This window comes from Ursus arctos, unplaced genomic scaffold, assembly GCF_023065955.2.
Source record: "Ursus arctos isolate Adak ecotype North America unplaced genomic scaffold, UrsArc2.0 scaffold_2, whole genome shotgun sequence".
Taxonomy (NCBI): Eukaryota; Metazoa; Chordata; class Mammalia; order Carnivora; family Ursidae; genus Ursus; species Ursus arctos.
In genome coordinates this window covers 54459622-54484066 of record NW_026622874.1, presented here as the reverse complement: position 1 = coordinate 54484066, position 24445 = coordinate 54459622, and the positions used below count along the sequence as shown (strand labels likewise).

The 24445-nt window shown below is 39.8% G+C and overlaps 1 protein-coding gene across 1 annotated transcript in view; it reads left to right on the top strand.

Moving 5' to 3' along the window:
• The window catches only part of RAB3GAP2 (RAB3 GTPase activating non-catalytic protein subunit 2), a 97776-nt gene that overhangs the window by 14446 nt on the left and 58885 nt on the right, over positions 1-24445 (top strand). Inside the window, exons 2-4 of the mRNA XM_026517306.4 lie at positions 6051-6112; positions 23054-23177; positions 24055-24136. Coding sequence (XP_026373091.3) covers positions 6051-6112; positions 23054-23177; positions 24055-24136 — 268 coding nt within the window. The remainder of the gene's footprint in view (positions 1-6050; positions 6113-23053; positions 23178-24054; positions 24137-24445) is intronic.

The following is a 24445-nucleotide window of genomic DNA, read 5'->3' as shown; positions in this document are numbered from 1 at the left end:
ATTTGGATGCCTTTTATTTCTTTATTCTGTCTAATTGCTGTAGCTAGGACTTCCAGTGCTATGGTGAATAAAGGTGGTGAGAATGGATATCCTTGTTTTGTTCCTCCTCTTAGGGGAAAAGCTCTCAGTTTTTTCCCCATTATTCACTGTGGGTTTTCCATATATGGGCTTTATTATGTTGAAGTATGGTCCCTCTAAACTTACTTTGTGGAGGGCTTTTATCATGAATGGATGTTGTACTTTGTCAAATGCCTTTCTACATCTATTGAAATGATCATATTATTTTTACCCTTTCTCCTATTGATGTGATGTGTCATGTTAAGTGATTTGTGAATATTGAACCACCCCTGCATCCCAGGAATAAATCCCACTTGATGGAGAATGATAATTTTAACAGCGTTAGGAGTGTCTATATGCTAGGCACTGTTGCTAGTGCTTTGGGTATAGTAACACTAACAACAATATGAAGTAAATGTTATTTTTTTTAATAATAATTTTTTATTATGTTATGTTAGTCACCATACAGTATATCCTTAGTTTTTGATGTAGTGTTCCATGATTCATTATTTGTTTATAACACCCAGTGCACCATGCAATATGTGCCCTCCTTAATACCCATCACCGGCCTATCGCAGTTCCCCACCCCCCTCCCCAGTAAATACAGTTATTAACTCCATTTTGCTAAAGAGGAAGCTGAGGCAGTAAGAGATTTTGCCCAAGATCATATAACTCTTTAGGGGTAGAACTGGATATCCATCCTGAACAACCTAACACCAGAGACCTAATAGTTGTCCTAGACCTGTGTTGTCTCATACTATAGCCACTAGCCACATACACTTTTGAGCACTTGAAATGTGGCTAGACCAAATAGATGTGCTCTAAGTGTAAAATACACATTGGGTTTTGAGACTTAGTATGGGGTAAAAAGTAAAACATCTCATGAGTAATTTAACAGGGATTACATATTGAAATGGTATCTTGGCTGTGCTATATTAAATAACATCTATTATTAAAGTTCATCTGTTTTTTTCTACTTTTAAAATGTGGCTGCTAGTGAATTTAAAATTGTGTGGCTTGCATTATGTTTTTATTGGACAGTGCTGCTAAGTGCCTGCAATGAGTGTAGAGTCTAACTGGAGAGAAAGAATAGAAGGGTGGTGGCAGGCAAAGGAAAAAAGGATATTTAGGATCAGATTAGATTGGCATTAAAGTTTATCTTTGAAGATAGTGTTCTTAGAGTGATCCATGGACTGTCTGCCTCAGATTTGCAGGGTGAGGCCAATCCTGCAGAGTTTTTAAGGCTACCTAGAGAGAGGAAGCTGCAGAAGAGACCGTAACTCTGGTTTTATTAAGGTGGCGAATGTGAATCTCATTCTCTTAATTTTCTGATCCATTTTGTTGAATTGGACTTCAGCAGAATAAAAGATGTAGGAAGTTGATGACAGTTAAAGATTTGCTTTTCAGAGATTGGGTATTATACTACTTATTTAATAAATGAGAACACTTAAAAATACCTTATAATTTAGTCTAGCCTTTGACTGAAATGAGTGCTACTTAGCTCAGTAAGCAAACTGGGTAAGTGCCATTGGCTTTATGATTTAGTGATTTGTGAGTGTTTGGAATTTTTACACTGGATCCTAACCACCCCGAAGAGTTGTTATGTTCTGGTGCCCTTATTCTATAATACACTTTGTTAAACTGACTTACCGTTTAAGTTATACCACAGTTTGGTATTAAAATTTAAAATCTCCTATGGGTGATTTTGTTACAAGTTACAAAAATGTTACAAAAAAACTATGGGCCAGGGTAATTTTAATCTATTTATTCTAAGACAATCATGGTGAACTATTTTTAGTTTTTCTTTATAGTAAGTGATGATAAAAAGTTAGTGTTATTTTGTCACAAGTACGTAGAATTTATAGATCTTAAGGTCTTAAAGTAATGGTTCATATTGACATGAAGCAATGCACAGTTTTAAAAATATATGTTAAATACATTGCTTTTGTTATCCACAACCTTGATTTAAGGATCAATTAAAGAAACACTGATAGGGGCGCGTGGGTGGCACAGCGGTTAAGCGTCTGCCTTCAGCTCAGGGCGTAATCCCGGCGTTATGGGATCGAGGCCCACATCAGGCTCCTCCGCTAGGAGCCTGCTTCTTCCTCTCCCACTCCCCCTGCTTGTGTTCCCTCTCCTGCTGGCTGTCTCTATCTCTGTCAAATAAATAAATAAAATCTTTAAAAAAAAAAACACTGATAATGGGATTAACTGAAGAACACCAGCCTTCATAGAAAAGTTATCAGAGGGAAAGTCTGCCTGAATAAAATTGTTTACCTAAGTGGCAACTTGATTAGACATTCATCAGCTATTTTTTAATATACACCATCCTTTTTTTTTTTTTCCCCAATAATGTGCTTGGCCTGCTTGCATAGTTTGAAGGCATAAGAAATAACCTTGGTACAGTAGGAAGATTCCAACACTTTTTTTTTTTTTTAAGATTTTATTTATTTGTTTGACAGAGATAGAGACAGCCAGCGAGAGAGAGGGAACACAAGCGGGGGGAGTGGGAGAGGAAGAAGCAGGCTTCCAGCGGAGGAGCCTGATGTGGGGCTCGATCCCAGAACACCGGGATCACGCCCTGAGCCGAAGGCAGATGCTTAACGACTGAGCCACCCAGGCGCCCCAGGAAGATTCCAACACTTCTTAACAGCTGGCAATAGCTGTCAAATAGCAGCCTGCAAAATAGTATCAAATGATTTTCAACAGACCTCAGGAGGCTGCAGAATTTATATTACCAGCACAGAGTAGAAATAGACATAAGGGTAGTGCCCAGTTTGCCAATATTTCCCTTTAAAAAAAAATGTTGGGGCGCCTGGGTGGCTTAGTTGGTTAGGGGTCTGCCTTTGGCTCAGGTCATGATCCCAGGGTCCTGGGATTGAGCCCCATGTCGAGCTCCCTGCTTAGCGGCAAGTCTGCTTCTCCCTCTCCCTCTCCTTCTCTGATCTCTCTCTCTCTCAAATAAATAAATAAAGTATAAAATAAAATAAATCTTTTCCCTTTTTAAGTTGACTAGAATCTAGAATGCATTTTCTTATAGTATTATAAATAGACTTAGGATTCCAGACCAACCTTCAAACACATCTTTAACATTCCTAATAGTTCTGTTTCACTTTCCTTTCAACTCTGTTTGTACCATGACTTCTTTAGAAAATGTATTCCCACGATAGGAGGAGATGCCTGATTAAGTCCCCTTTTTCTCTTTTTAATAGATATTTTTCAGTCAGGGACCTTGAGAAATGGAAAAAACCCTTCGTGAACACAAGTATCTTATATAAAGAAAGTATTTCTCAAGGTCTTTCTCTTCCTGGATGTTTTGAATTATGGCATTACAGATCCTGGGTCTCTGCAGGGGCCGGAAATCCAAATTGCTGCTCTTGTGTTGGATCGTATGAGTCATTTGTGAATTGAGTCAGGTACTTTTTATTCTAATATAGAGGAGAAATAACACATTTTTCATAGTATCATACAGCGTTCAGCAGAGGTTATGTGCGCCAACTAAGCTCTTTGAAGGCTTATTTGCTTTTGTCTCTCCAGCACTTAGTACAGTGGCCAACACACAAAAGATGTTATGTTTGTTGAATGAATGAATGAACGAGTGAGTGACTGAATCTTTAGCTGACCCTGTGAAGTGCTTGCAATTCTACATGGTCTTTCTGAGATTGTGTTATTTCGTTACATTCTTTTTATAGCAATATTAAAATTGAATCACGGATTTTAGAGTGCTTTCTCGGACAAGAAAAACAGCATTTTCTAAAACTCTGTAGATGGGATGGCTTAGTTGCCATCAGCCCACAATAAAGCAGTTGTTTTCGGAATCATGGAAAAATTAGCAGAATAAAGAAATTGCCTAAGTGAATTAGATTGCCAAAGAACAAACCGTAATTTTCCAAGTTATGAAAAAAACTTCCAAATCTTGATATCGAGGGAATGCTTCTATTTTAAAATAATACATAATAATCTTGCTTTGGCCTTAACTGTAAGCCCCATGTTTCCTAATTTTTATGCCTCTTCATAAGCCGTAGGAGGGGGAGGTATAGCAGAACACTTGTGAGCCCGGGCTTTGGAACTCCGGAAGCCCTGATTTCAAACCCCACTCTGCCATTTAATCCTCTGTGATCTTGGTCAAGCTGTATAAACTGAGTAATCTGGTTTTCTCATTGTAGTGAGGGGATGATAAAGAATCCTTGTCATGCTTAAGTGAATTAATGTCTGTAAAGCAGTTAGACACATAGAAATGCTGAATACGTGTTAGTTGTTGCTGGATAACTCCTATATGTGAGTTGCCCCATTTCGCCTTTGCTCATGTTGACCTATTTTTCAAGTATATTTGAAAAGTTCCTCGCTGCTTTTTAAAGACTTAGTTTAAGGTGACTCCTCCCTGTATTTTGTCATCTCTCTCACTCATCCCTTTTATGGTAGTTGTTATAGTACACACCGTGTACTAGAGTTATGTGTTTGCTACGTTAGATCACAAAATCTTTAAGGACAAGGAATATGTTTGAATTTTTCTCCATTCCTACTACAGCGCGTGGCACATTGTATTTAACAGAGTATTTGTTAACTTGTTTAATTGACATGTATATGGAAATCTTCTATAAATTGTGCAGTGCTAATCAGATGATAGTGCTGTTTTAGGACTTAATATATGGCAGCAGGGTGCTTGGCATGTTAGGAAGTAGTTACCTGATACTTGAGTACCGAAGATGAGAAGATTATCACAAAGCTAATTGAGCAATGATTCCACGTACCAGACTGTTAACTTTCTTATCATCTATATGTAATTCATTTTAGCAACTTTTAAAACCTTATAGATAATTGAAAGTTGTATTTGTGTCCTTCTTACTGTAAGCATCCTAGGTTTCGGGTTCAGTTCCATCTTTAAAATGATTCTTCGCTAGAAATTTGAGGCTGATTGGTTTAAATACACTATTTATATTTGGTAGTATTTTAATGGCTAAATCTTGAGATAGGCATTGAGAACTTATGCGTCAGGCACTGAGGATTTAGGTATGCTCTTTGATTTAAATCCTAGTAACAACCCTACTAGATGTAAGCACTTCTGTTTTCCATGCTTTTATGGAGATAAATAAAGCTTTCAGATATGGGGTAACTTGATGGTAAGTGCAAGATCCAGGATATGAACCTAAGCAATCTGATTCTGGGGCCTGAATATATAGTTGTGCAGGGGCCTGTTCTTTTCACATTTTCTTTCAACTTTATCTGTTTTTTAATTTAGTTTGAGATAATATATATAAAATATTTAATGTTTGTCTCAGAGTAGTTGCTCAAAAAGTGATAGCTCTATTACTCCTTTTCTGGTAGAGCGTAAGAGATAAAATCAAAGATAATTATAGAAAAACAAGTAATAGGAGTAGTGTAAGGGATCATAATCTCCATGCCTATGAGGTTTTTAATTCCTTGTTTCAGTGTCTGTTGAACATTATCTTTTAATCTGAGAAAATGTTCTCATGTGTAGGAAGTCCCAGAGTATCGGAAAATATTAGAAATCGTAGACCTCTCGTTTCAAAATTCAGGTTTTTTTTTTTCATTGAAACCTTGTCTTATGAGAAAACAAGTTACATGAGGACCTCTGTGTGGAATTTTAGATGTGTTTTTGTCACTGTGTATATTTAATTTGTCTCATGTCTGAGCAACAAATATTTGTCATTTTAAAGATTTTTAAAATTCATTTTTGTGGTTTGGTTTAAATGTGGGTAAACCTGATGTCCAATGTCTTAAGATCTGAATAACTTGCAGTTTTACATAGATTTGGAAATTCAGGCCAGATGCTTCCTAATTATTATTACTTATAGCAAAATTCTATTATATGGTTAACCTTTTTCTCTTCCTTAATACTAGCATTGTATTTATATAATACATATTTATATAATACTTATATAGCAGGTGTTGGTTCAATTTAGAGAAAATGTTTAGTAAAATATTTCAAGCTCTATATTTATGTAAACACTTTTCATCTTTTTTAATAATAGGTAAATCAAACTGGGAAGATGATGGTTGGGGAGCATGGGAAGAAACAGAACCCCAAGAACCTGTAAGTCTTTATAAATGTATGCGTGCTTGTTGAAAGTGTCATTTTCCATTTGTAATGATGGTGACATATTCCAATGTTAGGTTGACATGTTCATTAAGAACATCTTTGTGCTTCCTTAATAGTACTGAGAAGATACCTTTCTTAAGGATTTAATGACTTGATAGTTAAGGAGGCTAAACAGAGAATAACTGCTTTAGGATTCTTTCTTTTCGTTGGTTACTATTTTAGACTCCTCCACTTACTCATTCAACATATATTTGTTAAGTGCCCACCATATTCTAGGCATTTTTCTAGGAGCTGCAAGTATAGCCATGAGTAAGGTACATGAAGTCCCTGTATGTATTTTCACCTGTGGATAATAGAAAAATCTAACCTGAACTGACTTAAATCACAAGGACATTCATTAGCTCATATAGAAGGAAGTCAGGGTAGTGTGGACTCGTAGGTTGGTTGATCAGGAGATTCAACTGTGTGTCATCAAGGACGTAAGTTCTTTCCTTCTGTCTCCTCTGCATATATCGTGGTGTCGACTTCATCATAAAGATTGTTCTTCTCTTCAGTGGGGTATGCTGCCATGTTTCTTCATGACCAGAGGGAGAAAAAGACTAGGGCTTTCTGTGATCTTACAGGAGCAGGGAAGAACTTTTTCAGAAGCCTCTAGGGAACCTTGCCTATATCTCTTGGCCAGAGTAAGGCCAGACACCCATTTCTGAACTAGTTACTGGCAAGGGATATCAGATTTTTCATCATTCAGTCTTGCCATTCCCTGGAATTGGAGGATTAAAGGGTCCACTTCTCCTGAGGCCCGTGATTGCACAAGGGAGAAGTTGATATCTGAACAAAATCAGGATTTTTATGAAAAAAGAAGAATGAACCTATATATTGGATAAGTCTTATCATCCTGTTCCCAGCAACTTACACTCAAATGGGGAGAGAGAAATTTTTTCAAAAAGAGAGCTAAAACTATCAAGTGGTGGTAATCAGAGTTACATAGAGGACTCAGATGGTGATGTGGTAGTTAGTGATCAAGGGACTACAGTAGCTCGGGTGGAAGGCTTTTCAGAAGATGTGACATTTGAGCTGATGTCTGAAAGACAGTAGGGAGCCAGCAAGGTGAAGATCTGGCAAAGAGCATTGCAGGCCAGTGCAACAGCTCATACAGAGGCTCTATGGCAGGACTGGGCTTGGAGTTTGGAGGACATAAAGAAGGCCAGCGTGGCTTGGCAGGACTGAGTGGCTACGAGATGGGGTCAGAGAAGTAAACAGGCCTGATATAAGGCTTTGTGAATTTGGAGTTTATTCTAAATGTGGTAGGAAACCACACATAGCTGATTTCTCATTTTGAAAGTTATTCTTGGCTGCTTTTTGGAATTGAAGTAGGGAGCAAAAGCAGAAGCAGGGAGACCTGATAGGCTGTCATGTTAGTGTAGTTCAGAAATGATGATGGCTTACATTAAGGTGATATCAGTGAAAATGAGAAAGTGATGGATTCAGGATAAGTTTTAGAAATAACAGTAAGACTTTCCTATAAGTTGGTTGTGAGAGCTGAAGGGAGAAATAAAAATCAGGGAATAACTTCTTTGATCTGGGATATGGTGTGGAGTAGGTAAAACATTTGATAAGATGTTGATAACCCCCAAGGCCGGGTAATAGGTACCATTCTCTTCATTTTTGTCAATATTTGAAAATCCATAATTAGTTGTTGTTGTTGTTGTTTTAACCCTCCCAGATACTTGGCTTGAGCAGCTGGATGGATGGCGTGTGGTTTATTGAGTTGGGAAGACTACCAGAATAGGTCTGGGGGAGAAATGAAGGAGCATCATGTTGTAAGAAGCCGAGCATGCTAACGTCATACAGATTTATCGAAAAGCTTCAAGGGGAGATTAAGAAGAGGAAACCATTCTCCTCCCGGAGAATTGGGATGTGTTGAGTAGGATGTAATGTAGCTCAAGGAACATGGTTACGGCACCACGTTAGCAAACAGACACCTCGTTGCTTGCCCCTCTAGTGCTGTGTCAACATGGAGACTCAGCGGTACTCTGTCTCTGTTTTTACTACGACTCACTGGCTTCTGCTTACTCACAATTTAGACTGTTTCATGGCTGTTATTTGTATCTTTCATGTGTCTTAGATTCTTTCTCCTCTTTGTTTCATATGCGGAGCTCATATGAGGATTTGATGGGGTCTGTTCATAACTGTCCAATATAGGATATTTGCAGAGAGTGGGACGTAGTGTTTATGCCAGGCCAGTGTGTGGGATGTCAGCCTACCTCTCAGTGCTGCCCTCTGGCCAGACACCACCAGCGGTCTAGTTCAGCTGTGGCGAGAATGGGGAGCGGAAGGAAGGGAGAGGAGAGGTATGCGTAAAGAAGTTTGGAGGCTCTGCATGGCTCAAAGTGAGCAGCCAACCTCTCAGGGGAAGATGGCTGTGCTTTGAGAATTTCTCAGAACAGAGTAGTGTAACTAGCAGCTACTTTCCTGTGGTGTTGGGTACATATTTACTTTTAGTATTTATTTTCTAGAATCCTATCGCTAGTGACTATTGTAAGTAATACAACAAGCTCCCAAGTAAGTTTGGGGTTTTCTGGAATAAACCTCACCGACATTGCATGTTAAAGTGGACACAAGCATCTGTAATCTCAGAGGAGGTTCCCCCGGGATGGTTATTGTTACTCTATAAGATGGTGCTGGTGCTGAGTTATGGTACTTGTCTACAGACCCAGAGGCCCACATGAGTCTGCTGTGCATATTGGTTCTTTCTGGAATGGCTTGTTACTTGTGAGTGACATAGTTGAGGAGTTGTATGTGAGGCTAGTTTCCCTCACGAACGTCTGCCACATTTTCTCTGCTAACTTGAAGGGGGTTAGTTGACTGTTGGGTGTCGTAGACCTGCTTTCTGGCTCATCTAGCAGTGTGCCTTCCTGAAGCGGACACTTCCTATGGCATTGTAACCTAATACAGCAGAAAGTTAGTGCAACTGCAATTTGGGGTCAGAGAAGCAATAGGCCTGAGGTAAGGCTTTAGGGATTTGGGATTTATTCTTAATGTGACCAGAAGCCACACTATCTGTTTCTGTTTTGGAAAGCTCACCTTCGCTGCTCTGTGGAGTGGGTTGTAGCGGGTCTTTTTATTAGTTGTGCCTCTCATACTTGTTCACGTCATGGGCCAGTATATCTTATAGTATTTCATTTTGATGCTCCGCTGTTCCAGCTGATTCTGGGTGATGTGGACAATGATTCCTAGTGAGGGTGTGTATGTTTTAACAGACTTCCTTTAAATCTGTGAAGGTGTGCCATCTTTTTATTGGCACGAATATCCTAAATCTAGGAATAACACCTTTTAACTGTTTCAGTAAAGAGCTGAAATATGCTTCTATTCGTTCCAAACACATGACCTTACATGTAGCATATTTCTTCTTTTGGATAAGACTTGAATGTTTACAAATGGCCCTCGGGATGGATGAGGGTAGCTTGTTGTTCTCTTTGTCTTAACTGATTTGCTCACAGATCAGATTCGACAAATACGGCAAGTGAAAGTGTTGACAACAGTTCTGGGTATACTAGTCATTCCTAACTGTTGTTGTTATCCTCCTATGAACCCTTGTACCTTGTCATGATCTTACATACATGGTGAAGGAGAAGGTATTTGAATGACAACAAAAGTTGCCCAGGATAGTGATAGTGAGACATTATCTGAATGTTAAAATGATCCTGCTGTATTTAACAGTCCTTCTTTGAATTTGTATCCTGTCCTCAAAATAAGACAGTGTCTTTGTTAAGGGAGACTGTTTGGTGAATGAGAACAAAAATGACAGGGTGGCCAGGGAAAAGGATATGACATCTGCCTTACGCTGCAGCATCATCTAGAACTATCCACGCATAACATCAGTATGAGGTTTTGCTGAGCAAAACGTTTTATACGAGGGCTATTAGAAATGTGAACGCAGCTGAGGTAAGAGACTTCTGTTATTTCTACTGCTGTCTAGGATTATGAACAACTCCAAAGGCATAGCCAGCTCTAGAGGTGTAACAAGAATCAGAGTAAATTTTGGCAGATGTATGAACTGCATGCTGTAGTCAAGGTAAGAGATGTAGCCACCGCATCAGAATGGAGAGGGAACTTTCCACTGTCCCTTGTTAGGAACAGACAGCAAACTCAATACCTGCCTGCCCTGAGAGTCTCACGGGTCGGTCTTGTCTGCATTAAAGATGAGGCCAGTATTGGGACAAGAGAAAGGTCTCAAAATCAAATTATGGCTGTGTCAAGGGTGCTGTAACTGTGAAAACAGTGATAGGGTTCTCCACCATTGGGCTGTGGTCCTCATGACCAGCAGAGGAGAGGAATCTGACATTAGAGAGGTGGTGTGTTTTGGTCTTTGGGGGGGCTGCGATGGTGTATAGATGAACCCCAGGCAGGTTAGCTCAGAGTGGAGCACAGCAGCAGCCACTGTCCCCAGACGCTGACCTGGAGGCCAAGTGGCTGTTGTCGCATCCAGCAGAAAACTCCAAAACTTCAGGGTGCTTTTTTATCTCCACAGGTCTATAGCTCTTTGAGGGTAGTTTCTTATTTTTATGGCAGAAAAGAGTGGAGGGCTTTTATAATCAGAAAGACTTGGATGAGAGACTATGGACTATGAGAAACAAACTGAGGGCCACAGAGGGGAGAGGGGTGGGGGAATGGGATAGGCCGGTGATGGGTAGTAAGGAGGGCACGTATTGCATGGTGCACTGGGTGTTATACACAACTAATGAATCATCGAGCCTTACATCGGAAACCGGGGATGTACTGTATGGTGACTAACATAATATAATAAAAAATCATTATTAAAAAAAAAAAAAAAAGACTTGGAACCAGTGTGGACAAGGCTTTTTGTTAAGAAAGGAGAAGGCTCGTTAGCTTTCTGTGATTCTGAGATGTCCACTGTAATAAGTGCTCCATGAAGAAAACATGTTCTAATATCCTTATCAGCAGTAGCCACCACGTCCAAGAGCGTGTACATCCGTGACACGGGTCGGCTTAGGACCTTTAAGGATGGCTTCAGTTAGAGAAGAGGACAAATGTCTTTCTCCTGTAGATATTTCATGTCTGTATGAGTCTGCTCGGCTGCCATAACAGAACACCACAGACGGGGTGGCTTAACGGAAATTTGTCGACTCGCAGTTCTGAAAGCTAGAGGGTCAAGGTCAAGGTGCTGTCAGAGTTGGTTTTTGGTGAGACCCCTCTTCCTGGCTTGCAGATGGACACCTTCTCACTGTGTCCTCACATGGCCTGTCGTCTATGTGCAAAGAGAGAGCAGTGAGTCCTGGTGTCCCTTCCCCTTACAGGGGTAACCAGTCTGTCAGATTAAGTCTCTGCCCTTATGACCTCATTGAACCTGGTTACCTTCTTACCTCCAGATAACAGGGACATTGGCTTAGGGCTTCAACACATGAATTTTGAGAGGATACAATTGAGTCTGTAAAAATGCCCCAAATAACGGATCCACGTCAGGCATCACTTTTATGTGTGCAAGTGCAAAGAATAAGGTTAAGGAAGTCCTACTTGCCCGTAAGTAATTATGCTAAAGAATTAAAGGGGCAAACAGACTTTCAAGATGGGGGAGAAAAGGGCAAAAAAATATTCTTCTCTACTAATTTAATTTTAAGTGGACATCATGAGAGGTAGTGTCTTGCTTGGAGAAATTGGAAAAGAAGATGGTTGTACTAGAACATCCACCAATTAATGATCCTATAATAAATAGTAATTCGCTTTGTAGTGTTTTTTTACAGTGTTTCAAGGGCTTTCAGTTTGGATTATAATTTGTTTGCTTTGGGAAAGAAGTGGTTAGAGGGGAATATGTTGCCTAGCCTCATGCTATCACGGAAGTCGAGGCAGTTAAGGAAGAAGCTTGATAAGGTTTAATTTAATTTTAGTTGTAAGGTAGGGTAATGAGCTTTCCTTCATTGGTGTGTTAAGTGAAAAGGGTAGGAAGTACAGAGTCAAGGATTTGCTTGGCAGTGGTTTCTGGAACAGGAAGCACAGAAGGTTCTGGGTTAAGGCCCTTAGTTAAGGTAGAAAGTGTGGAAAATTTCCATTCAAAAGACACGTTAGAGTATGTTCCATCTGTTTGCCTCTGTAAACTGTACTGTACCACCTTCTGCTATCTGATGTAGCAGACTAACGAGGAAAGCATGCTGGCCAGATAGAGGGCCCCAGAGAAATGTTTGTTTACAGACTGAGAAATAGAGGATACAGCATGACCTGATTAGAGATTCTTAGAACATTAATAATCTGGGATAATACTGGAGAATATTTTGCCTTCCTTTAGTGTCATTAGACTCTGGTGTCGTCCACCACACAGGAGTCACAAACACCAGATTGGCCAGAGGCAAAGGAGGGCACTCAAGCTATACTGGAATTATGCTTTAGGTTCTTGTACAAAGGGGGAAGTGGCTACAGAGCTGCTTCTTACTAAGGTGGGTTCTCATTGGGACTTTGACATTTGACTGTTAGAAATACTACTTTTGTGGGGTGACTGTGTGGCTCAGTTGGTTAAGCGTCTGACATGGTTTCAGCTCAGGTCATGATCTCAGGGTCATGAGGTCAAGCCTTGGGTTGGTTGGGCTCTGTGCTGAATATAGAGTCTGCTTGTCCCTCTCCCTCTGCTTCTCCCACTGCTTGCTCTCTCTCAAATAAAAAAAAAATAAATAAAATCTTGACCTTCCTGTTAACATTAATATGAGCTGGGTCTTGCCTAGTGATTTTCAATTGGGGGGAGATTTTGTCCCCTTAGGAGACATTTGGCAGTGTCTAGAGACAGTTTTGGTTGTCACAGCTTGGGGGGAGGTGCATCTAAGTGGATGGAGGCCAGGGATTCTGTCAAGCATCTTACAATGCATACGACAGCCCTCCAGAACAAACAGTTGTCCAGCCCAAAATATCAGTTGTCCTGGAGTTCAGAAATCTTGGTCTAGCCTATGGCTTTCCATGTAACTCTCTCGACCCTTCTTTCTGCCATTCCTCCTGTTTCTAAAATCCCTTGGCTTCGGGGCGCCTGGGTGGTGAAGTCAGTTAAGCATTGGACTCTTGGTTTCAGCTCAGGTCTGATTTCAGGGTACTGAGATTGAACCCCATATCCGGCTCCAGGCTGAGTGCAGAATCTGCTTGAGATTCTCTCTCCCTCTCCCCCGGCCCCTCCTGCTTGTGCTTACTCTCCAAAATAAATAAATCTTCAAAAAAAATTAAAAAATAAAATCCCTTTGCCTCTTTTGGGGGCTTCAAAACTTTGGCTCTATATGGCTATTAATTTGTTTTTAGTAGATTCTGGTGAATTGGTTTGCTAGCATGAAAAGTGCAGTTGCAAGATTGTTTGCCAACAAAGGTGAATGTAAATAGTTCCTCAGTTTTTGGCCACAGATCAACAAGTAGTCCAGGCTCAGTCTTGGTGGCTTGCTTGCTTTATTAGTTAATTAATTAATTAAAGATTTTATTTATTTATTTGACAGAGACAGCCAGCGAGAGAGAGAACACAAGCAGGGGGAGTGGGAGAGGAAGAAGCAGGCTCCTGGCGGAGGAGCCTGATGTGGGGCTCGATCCCAGACCGCCAGGATCACGCCCTGAGCCAAAGGCAGAGGCTTAAGGACTGCGCCACCCAGGCGCCCCTTGGTGGCATTATTTATGCTTTAATGTTTGAGGGAGACCTATCTTTAGTCTCCCCATTGTAGCCAACCACCACTTTTCTTTGCTCTTGCTTAGACTTGTTAATTTTATTTCACTTCCACACTCCTCAGGCACTCCTCCAGGGTAGCTTGTTTGTTTGGGCGTAGTGATGGACCCCTTGTCCTCTGCTGGGGAGGGAGGGACAGCGATCTGACTGTGCAGTGGGGGAAGGGGTCTGGAGACCTGACTGCTGCTCAAACCCGCTTCAGCCAGGCCTCCAGATTTTAGCCGCATCTTTCCCTCACTTCTCCAGGGACCTGGTATCGTTCCTAAGCCTGTGGGCAGTTCTGCGTGCAGCTGGGCTTGTTGCTCCTCTTTCCTCCCTTCAGTTTTTATTTTTTATTTTTTATTTTTTTTTTAAAGTGACAGAGATAGAGACAGCCAGCGAGAGAGGGAACACAAGCAGGGGGAGTGGGAGAGGAAGAAGCAGGCTCCCAGTGGAGGAGCCTGATGTGGGACTCGATCCCATAACGCCGGGATCACGCCCTGAGCCGAAGGCAGACGCTTAACCGCTATGCCACCCAGGCGCCCCCCTCCCTTCAGTTTTTAGGAGGTAGTTTTCTAGGGACTGGGAAGTCAGTTGGCACCTGTGCTCCTGCTTTCTAGCTCTCAGAATTGTGGCTTCCCCCTCACCCCCCGCATTCTTTTTGCCCTTAGTGGTTATTGCCTTTAAACTCTGTTTTGGTTCTTTGTAGTGGAGTTGAGAGTCTGGGGAGAGTGAGGCTAAAATTCACGTGTTTATTCCTCTCTTTACCAGAAAGTCCTGTGGGCTTCATGTTCTACCCCTTCCTTTTTCCAGTTAATGTAATTGGGAGGTTTTTCCACATCTGCACATATAAATCATAAAGTTCTTTTAAAGGAATACTGAAGATCTCATTGTGTAGATGTACTGTGATTTATTTAGCCATACCCCTATTGAGGGACATTTAGCTTTTGTTGGTTCTTTTTCTTTTTTTCTTTTTTCCTATCACAAGCAGTGCTAATCATCTTTCCATCTGCCATGCATCTTGGTTGCATCATGATGGAGTCAAACTGCCTGAATTTCCCTCCCAGCTCTGCCCTTTAATGACTAGGAAGTCTTGAGTAAACTACTTAACTTCTCTGAGTTCAGCAACCTCACTCCTGTTGGTGGGAATAATAACACGGGAATAAAGGAGATGTGCTTAGAGTAGTACCTGGAACATAGTAAGTGCTTGGTAAGTGTTAGCCATTCTTACTTTTCCTTTAGAATAAATTCTTAAAAGTGAAATTGCTAAGGTAAAAGGTATATGTACTTTAAATTTTAATAGAAATTGTTGAATGGTGCTTCCAAAAGGCTGGACTAGTTTGTATTCCAAATAGCAGTTAATATGAGAGTGCTGTTCTCTACTCTGTGTTACAGAAATGAGAACAGCTCTGACCCAGTCGTTTTTTTTATCATGGACTATTGCTATTGCTTATTTTGTAAAAACATTTCTCTGCACCCCTATTTTTATTAATATCGAGAAGTAAAGACTAGGAGAGGTGAGTGTGGTTTTTTTGTGGTTTTTGTTTTTGTTTTTTTAACAGAGGCCTGCTTTTCTCAGGTGTTTTTTGAAATTGTTGACCCCTGGTATGTATCAAACTGTAATTATTGCTAAATCAGATTGGTGTAAATGTCATTTCAGTGTTTTAATTTTCATTTTTAAAGATAGGAGTGTGGGGGCGCCTGGGTGGCTCAGCCGTTAAGCGTCTGCCTTTGGCTCAGGGTGTGATCCTGGCGGTCTGGGATCGAGCCCCACATCAGGCTCCTCCGCTATGAGCCTGATTCTTCCTCTCCCACTCTCCTTGCTTGTGTTCCCTCTCTCGCTGGCTGTCTCTCTCTCTGTCAAATAAATAAATACAATCTTTAAAAAAAAAAAAAAAAGATAGGAGTGTGGTTAGTCATCTCACATTTTCACTTATAAATCTTTTTGGGGAATGTGTACTATTATCTATTTTTTTTTTTAAATAAACACCAATAGCAATTTAAGGCCCATAGCATTTAGTTTGGCTCTTAGAGCTATTCTGATTTATGCTGGGTGCTAATTGTTTCTTGCTTATTCGTCTTGTTTGTCCAACTAGATAATTAAGTTTTTGAGCAGGAATTGTTTGGTACTTTCCTGTATCCTATGGTGCCTAGGGGAGCACATCGATTTAGTGTTCAGTATAAGACAGTTGTTCAGGAAATAGAGAAATATGTTTTTCAGGTTTGGAGTTTTATTGCAATTATTTGTGAAATGAAATTTCTAAAAATGATGAATTTGTTTAATAAAAATGATACTTTATTACAAAAAATTTAGGTATTTCAGAAAAATACAAAGTAAAGTAATCAATTTCCTAACATCTAAGAATAGTTATCATTATTAACTTTAAAGGGTTATAAATACAGGCATTTTGCTGTGGCTATGTATAGGTTGAGTCATTGGATGAATGGGCACACAGAAAATTCTATAAAAATGGGTGTATATATGTATATGTACAATTTAACTTGCTAAGGTTAGGAAGAAAAGTAATTTTAAAAAGGAGATTAAAGTTGTAGGTTTCTGTAATTATATTTGTAAATTTTTTTTCTTTGGGTTATCTGTGATCAGATTTGTAATCAAATTTAGGAAGAGTTCTTGCCTTGCCCCATTTTAATTTTGAAAAGACCTTAAGACCTTTCATTTGAGAATTTTAGTCTCTGTCAAGGTGCTGTATAGCTAGCTAGCTACTCATCTCTGTTTTTATCTATTTCATATATTGAAGTTTTGTATAACATTTTGTTTGGGAATGAAAGGTCTGCTACCTTTAAAAAATTTGAGAAGCATTGAGCATTATGTATGTTAATAGCAAACTAGAAAAACAAGAAAAACCCATTTGGATAGCATCATTTACTATTTGTTTCAGAATTGCTGCAGCACTTAGGTCTCTTGGTTTAAGAACTGTAGATGACTATTTTATGCCTACGATTTGGGTGGTAAATGAGAATTACATTGAATGTGCTGACTGCTCTGTGATTTCACTGGATTTTACTGGCCACCACTGTAACGTGTCTATGAAAGTTAGCACAATGACAGTGACGGTATAAATTGCAGACGATAGATATACTATGCTAAGGTCGAAACCTTTGAAAAACGATTCTGGCTCCATCAATGGCCATCTAGTCACCGCAGTAGCTGATACACCAAAAAACATTTGCCACTATGTTTACAGAGTGATAATTTACTAGCTCCGTAGAGGCCAGACATAATTGAAAGGCTTGTTAAATTACTGCAGTTTCTTACCATCTGCTGCGTTGTCAAAGAATAATCACTTGACAAATTTGTGGGCTTAAAATCAAAAATAAATTTTTAAAAATATGTGTTATGGCTCTAGTTGTTTAGACAGAATTCTTCCTATAATCTTCATTGGTGGTAGCTTCAATATTCGTGCATATTAAGAAACATTTTTACTGGTCTCAATCAAAGAAAACTCCTCGAAGTTTAGGTCACATTTAAATAAAATTATACATTCTGTCCTTCCATCCCCCAAACAGCTAATGAATAAATTCAATATTAACTTCAGTGACCAGGTAGGTGCTAGGTTTTTGCAGAAAGCCAGGGTAGTCCTTGGTAGTGCTGTTTTTGTTTTTTTGTTTTTTTTTTTAATTTCACGTGTGCCTTGGGGAATTAACTTGTCAAATGATGGTGAATCAGTAGCTTCAAAAGAGTAGTATTAGTGACTACAGTTCCCATTACTGTGGAGAAGGTTCTCAGAAAACCTAACTGGTAGGCAAATGCCCTTACAGTAGCAAGCAAGATGATGAGCTTGCGTCTCATTAGCCACTGAATGTATGCTGGTGCTCTTCGTGACTTCATCGAGCGTTCGTATTAGGCCCTCTTTGCTGCCTGAGCTGTCTTGATGAATTGGAAATTTTGTGTAAGCTTCGTGTAGAACCCAGTGCTAGTTCATTGGGATCCAGCCTGGAGAGGGGATTTCCTCATCTCTGCTCTACCAGTACTTTCATCCAGATACTTTTGCGTGGACTTGAGGTTCCCCTGAAAAATCTGACCCAGGAACTACTTCAGACAGACCCACGCTCCTTAGTTTGTATTTCTGCTGTGAGTATTTGACTGCTTTCCTACCTGGGGTTCCTTTATCAACTCAGTCTAATTCAGGGCTCCCTCGCCCATCCCCCAGCCTTGCTTCTACCCTCTGTCGCCTAGAGCAGTGGTTCTCAGCCCAGAGGCAGTTCTGCCCCCCAAGGGACATTTGGCAATGTCTGGAGACAGTGTTGGTTGTCACACTGAGGATGCTACCGTACCACGAAGAATTATCCTACGCAAAATGTCAAGAGTACTGAGAAACCTTTGCTTCAAGCAATGTATTTCAAACTGTTTATCTTTACTTGTGGTGAAATCACTTTACTGTGTCTTGACCAGTACTTTTAAAATAATGAAATAAAACAGAATTTTAAAAATTTGGAGTGCATCCCAGGTTGTAAGCATAGATATTATTTTGGGCAACTTTTGTTTGTTTCGTTGTGGTGCAGTGAGGAGGGAGAGGGAGGGGGAGACAAGGAGGGGTGGGGGGAGGAAGTGACTGAAATTAATTGGGATGTAAAATCATTTTTATTGCTGCTTGTAAAACTTCAAAGTTTAAAAAGAATGTGCACACAAGAAAGAGAACAGATCTGACCAGACAGCTTTACTGCTCAAAAAATGCTTCAGTGAAAGATTATTATTTAAAAAAAAAATGCTTCCGTGACTGCCGGTATCCTCAAGACCAAGTGTAAGGACCCCGGCAAGGGAGATGCAAGCTCCTCCCCTCCCACCTGCTGCGGCAGCGTCCCCTTTTACCTTTCACTGTCGGACACTGCTTTGACAGCAGCTCCTTGCTGGCTCATTTGCCTCTCGGCCTTCAGATATGTTGAGTTCATGGTTTTCTAGAGAAATAGGACACAGGGGACTAGCCCGGGAATGCCCACCTCCTCTCCGTCTCTCCTGCTGCCCCCAACCTGGCTAATTTCTACTCTCCCAGCAGGAATTACCTTAGGAGTTACTTCCAATAGGAGGATTTTTTTTTGTTGTTGACACTCTACCCTCCCAACCCCAGTCTGGTCTGATGACCCTCCTGTGTTCCCTTGACTGACTACTGTGTATTTGTCCATCAGTCTTCCCCAGAGGAGGGAAGGAGGCCTATTTTAAGGCCAAGAATTCTCTTTTCTCATCTTTCGGTCCTAACACAGGGCTGGCACATAGAGGTATGTAGCCCTACTGGAGCGTGTTGTGTAGGATAGATTAAAGCGGGGAGAAAGATGTGAGGCCATTGAGGATCTGGTCATCCTCAGGGATTTTGACCCACAAATTGTTGCCTCATTCTTCCTCTTATTTGGATTCTTTGTCCAGTCCCCTGATTTTAGAGGTAAGGAACCAGAGTTGCTAGGGAAAGTATCCAAGGACTATATGAATGTGTATTACTTTAAATTTATTGCCGATGGCATTTGTGTGGTTAGCAACAATACACTTACTCTTTCCAAGCCTTGGTTTCCTTTTCTGGACAATGAGGATTTTGAATCAGTTGGTGTCTTTGGTTCCTGCTGTTTCTTTATACGACTGTGTAATCCCATCAGCTGGCTGAGAGAGATTATGACACATGTGTGAGGGGGAGATTGGCAAACAGGGCAGATCTGCTTTTAGTCCCTCGGTCCCAAGGAAAGATGGAGAGGTAGAGAGGACATAGAAAAGAAAATTCAGTGAAGAGTGACAGAGTTTCCTTTTCTCCCTCTTTCAGTAAAACCTCAAAATGGTTGAAATGCCAGAAAGTAGACTGCTAATCAGGAGAAGTTTCTTTTTCTGGCTTCATATTAGTAAAAAGGTACATTTATGAGGTTGCTACGTGGGGTTTGACATGTAACCAGTGATTGTGGAGTAGTTTCTCTGAATTTGTGTCCAAATAAGTGCTGTTTCCCGTGCTTTCATCTTGGTTCGTTCTTAATGGGGCAAAATTCATGCTTGCTTCTGGGATCACGTGTAGTCCATTTGCTGGGATGGTGGCAGACAGAGCTGAGTTCAAGGCCCAGCTAAGACGGTAGCATTTTGTCCCTTCTTACATCTCTCTAATTTGTATTTTCCATGGGTATGTCAGCCAGAATCTTGAACTGCTAAATCTTAAGGGAAAACACTCCAGTGGATACTATTTCTTAAGGATGTAATACTTAAGGATACTAGCTTTGAATCAGTTGTTCATTGGCATACAGGTTCATGTGCAAGAGTGATTATAGGTGATTCCAGTATCTTTGCAAATACAAGAAGGGAGACATGGGAATGCTGCTTCTACTCACCTGTGTGTCAGTGGGCTGTGCGACGTATGGACTTGAATAATAGCAAACATAGGCTTGGCCCATTAGAAGGCTTGGAGTCTAGTGTGTGAGAAATGCAATCACAGAATAAATAGGTAGCAAAGAATAGTAAGACTTTGCAATAAGTTTGAAAGAAGGTAAGAGAGTAGGATGGAGGGATAGGAACTGGAACGTGGGACAGAAAGACAGAAAAGAAAGGGAAAGTATTTTTGAAAGAGTGCCTGGGGAATGTCTCAAGGATACACTGGCTCACATGTTCAAGTAGTGTCCTGTGGGAAGGTTAGCCTGGGATAGAGTGATAAGTAATGGGAATCCTTTGAGAAAAGGCTTTCATGGACTATGAGACTAGAGTCAAATCCCAGGCAAAGACAGGCTTCTCCAAGGGCTGTTACAGCTATAGACCAAGATGAACAAGCAGGATGATGGGATGGAAAGACCACCTGAATTAAATGTCAGGAGGCTTGGGTTCTAGTTAGGTTCTGACACTGATTCTTGGCAGGGAGCACATCTTAAACCTCCCTCAGGCTCTGTTTTCTTTATTATGAAATGAGGTTTTGAACCAGGTAGTCTTTAAATGCCTTGCATCTTTGTATTTCTTTTACTCTTTGTCTTTTCAGCAAATATAAACATGTCGATCTAATCCTTGTTAGTGGCATTATTTTGAAAACATAGGACAGAAACAAATAATGTGCTTTAATGGAAAGTAACTTTAGATAATTTTCAGGATCTATTGTTTGATATCATTTTGGCAGTGTGATGAAAAAAACCTGATTGTATAGAACTTGCTAAAATTTGAGCTGTATCCTTTTTCTGGAGCAGTGTGTTGATTCTTTTTCATTGCACTGAGATGGAAATTTTAAAGTCAGAGACTAATCAGAGTTTTAGGCACCCCCGATGTCATTTCACAGTACGCAAATAGCCCTGTGTGACTTGCCCTGCTTCTAGTCGCCTACCTGAAGAAGAGCTACTCTAATCACTTGAAAAGTTCTGAACCTCAAAGTTGGTACGACTGGAATCTCCGTTATTGAAGAGGGAACTCGGGGCTGTGTTGCCTTCAGCTCACAGCTGAGCCAGTATGGAGTCTTGGGTGCGTGCAGGCTGAACAGAGACTGTATTCTACAGAAGTTAGAGGCCCAGGGAGAAATGAACTACAACTAACCTTTACCTTACTAGTTTTATCTTTAGGGGATTAATTTTCTCCCTTATTTATATATAGAAAAGAACATATTAAGGACAGCAAGCTGGATAGCAAAATTCCTTAGAAAAATAGAGCTTTAATAAAACCAGGAATTTTTCCAATATTCCTCTTCTTTCTTTCAGGAGAGGGTGCAGCCTCCTTAGCTTGCTCACCTGGCATAAGAAGAAGGTTCCAGATCTATTTGATTCCTATTTGCTAAGTTTTAAAAAAGTTTAAGTGTGTAAATTAAAGAAAGAAGACAGCCTGCATCTCCTCCCCTTTCTCCCCATCTCCCTCTGATTAATTCAGTCTAAGAGCCACTGTGTAGGGCTGAGGTAGGAGTCTGCATGACAGAAAGTTTAGAAGCCATAAGAGAATAGATTGATAATTTACCTGCATAACATTAAAAAATTTCTGCATGGAACAAATTAAGTTACCTTATGGACTGGGAAAATCTATTACAACTCTTATGTTCAAAAGGCCAATTTTCTTTGTATGTAAAGAATATATACAAATAAGAAAAAGAGTAGCAGCCCAACAGGAAATCTACAAAGAAAAGGAACAGACTGGTCATCCTGTTCTCATTAATAAGAAGAAGGCAGTATCCTGAGATACTCTTTTTCATCTGTTACATTGACAAAGATCCAGAATTAAGGTATCTTTTGAAAAGTCTGTGGGGAAGCAAGCACTTTCAGAACTTGCTGGTCAGATTATAAATTAATACTGCCTCTGTGGAGCGCAATTTGGAAATATCCAGCAAATTTACTAATGCGTATTACCTTTGACCTGGCAATTTCACTTCTAGGAATTTATCCTACTAATACACTCCCACACAAACTGACAAGAGGATAAGGTTATTCACTGTATCATTCGTAGTGGCAAAAGAGTGTAGACCTCACAGATGTCCATCAGTAGGGGACTGGTTAAATAAATTACGGTGTGTCTGTACAGTGGAATGCTATGCAACCTTTAAAAAATAAACTTCATGGGGAATGAAGTTTACTTTTTTAAGAGAAAAAAAGTAAAGTATAGAGAAGTATGTGTATAATGTGCCACCATTTGTATAAGAAAAGGGGGGAAAAGGAGTCATGTATTTGTTTCTGTGTGCTCAAAGTGTCCCTGGAAGTACACACTGATCACACTGGTTGTCTCTAGAGGAAACAAGTAGGAGGCTAGATTACTAGAGTCTGAGAGAGACATTGCAAAGAAGACCTTTTTAGATCTCTTGAATTCTGAACCATGGGGATTTTCCTCTTTGTAATTATTTTATAAATAGTTTTTCAATTACAAATGAAAACACCTTTCAGTTCAAATGAAGGAAAAAGTACCAAGTTTATCAGATACTTTTACAGATTCAGCAACCATAAGCATCAGATGCTTTTTTCTTTGCTGTGTAGCTGCAGATACTTTAGCGGTGTCTCTGGAATTGGATTATTCACTGAATTTCCTAATAGTGAATCATTCCTGGAATGATCTCTGTGTGACAGTCTTTTATTGTCTTACTGGTTTATATGTGTTTATGTTAAAACTTTTTGCATTAATATTCAAAACAGATTAGTTTGTGGTGGCTATTTTCTTTACTGGTCATCTTTGATGCATTTTTATAAGGAATATTACTGAGACTTTTAAAAAGAAATGGGAAGATTTCCTTTTCCTTTTTGTTCCCCCTCACCCCTCAAGGCAGATAGGCTGAGATGCAATACTTTCGATATTTTTGCATACGCTGTAATTGAAGTTTTACCCACAGGAAGAAGAAGGAAATACTTGCAAAACACAAAAAACTTCCTGGCTGCAAGATTGTGTTTTATCCTTATCTCCAACCAATGATCTTATGGTTATAGCTCGAGGGCAAAAAGCAGTTTTTCTAGTGCGTAAGTACTCTTATTATTTTCGGTGTACTTTATTTTAATGCATAGAGTAGGACAGAAATGGATTAGGTAGAAAAAATGTTATTTATGTTGTATGCATTGTATGGTGGCATTCTATAGTCTATTTCACATGTTGTATAACACTTTCAGTGTGTGTGTGTGTGTGTGTGTGTGTCTTATTTTCTGTCCTTCTTTCTATTGTTTGTTTCCTCCTTATTTTTCTTTTCTTGACCGCAGATACTTTGTAACTCTGTTGCACATCAGAGGCCAAACTGGACATTGCCCAATTCTTGCAAGAAGCAGTCAGAGCTAAAAAGGCTGCTGACCCCTTTTTAGTAATAATGTGAATGAGGTGATTTTCAACTATAATTTGAAAACTCACAGGACTCTAGTTTCTTATTTGGGGCATAAATTTTCAGTTCATAATTTTTGTTGAAGATTAAAATTAAGGTTTACATAAGATGAAAAACCTCACTGATCAAAATCAGATCATATATTAAATGGCTGTGGAATGGTCTTAAAAAGCAGGTGTATCCTCCTATAGCATAGCTCTAATAGAAAAGTGTTCTCTGTCATCTGAAGATGAAAGTCATTTTATAAATACAACAGATGGGGTGGTATATAAGAATCAATAACTTTATTCTGCAAGAACTAGGGCGTTAGGTGAATTTAATTGGAGAAAGACAAGACTAAAGGCGAGTAGCCTAGGTCGAGTTTTATCAAAATCTTATAAAATTTTTTCAGTGTTTACCTGTAAAGAGACCTAAACCCGTTAATATAAAACAGTTACATTCTGTATTCATTCTAAAGGGAAACCATGAAGTCACTGTTTAGTATACTATAGTTAAAGTGATTTTATATGATAACTTATTTTTTTCAGCAAAATGGAAATACAGCGATAAAGGGAAGGAAGAAATGCAATTTGCTGTTGGCTGGAGTGGTTCTTTAAATGTTGAAGAAGGGTAGGTGGCAGGTTTTTTTTGTTTCTCTGTATGTTAAATGTGTATGTGAAATTGTTTGATTTATAAGTGAGGAGTTTCATCACTGGAATGAGTATCTGTTAGTGAATATCTGTCTGTTCATCCCAACTTAGAGGTTGTAGAGCATGACTTGGCCAGCAAATTTAAATTTTACTCATGTGATCCCTTTTTTTAAAATTTTAAACTCCTGTTTGCAGAGGAGATTTAAAGAACAGAGAGAATCCCATTCTTTCTACATTTGTCATTTCCCGTGTTCTCCATTAGTAATTTTATTTAGCCAAAAAGTCAAAG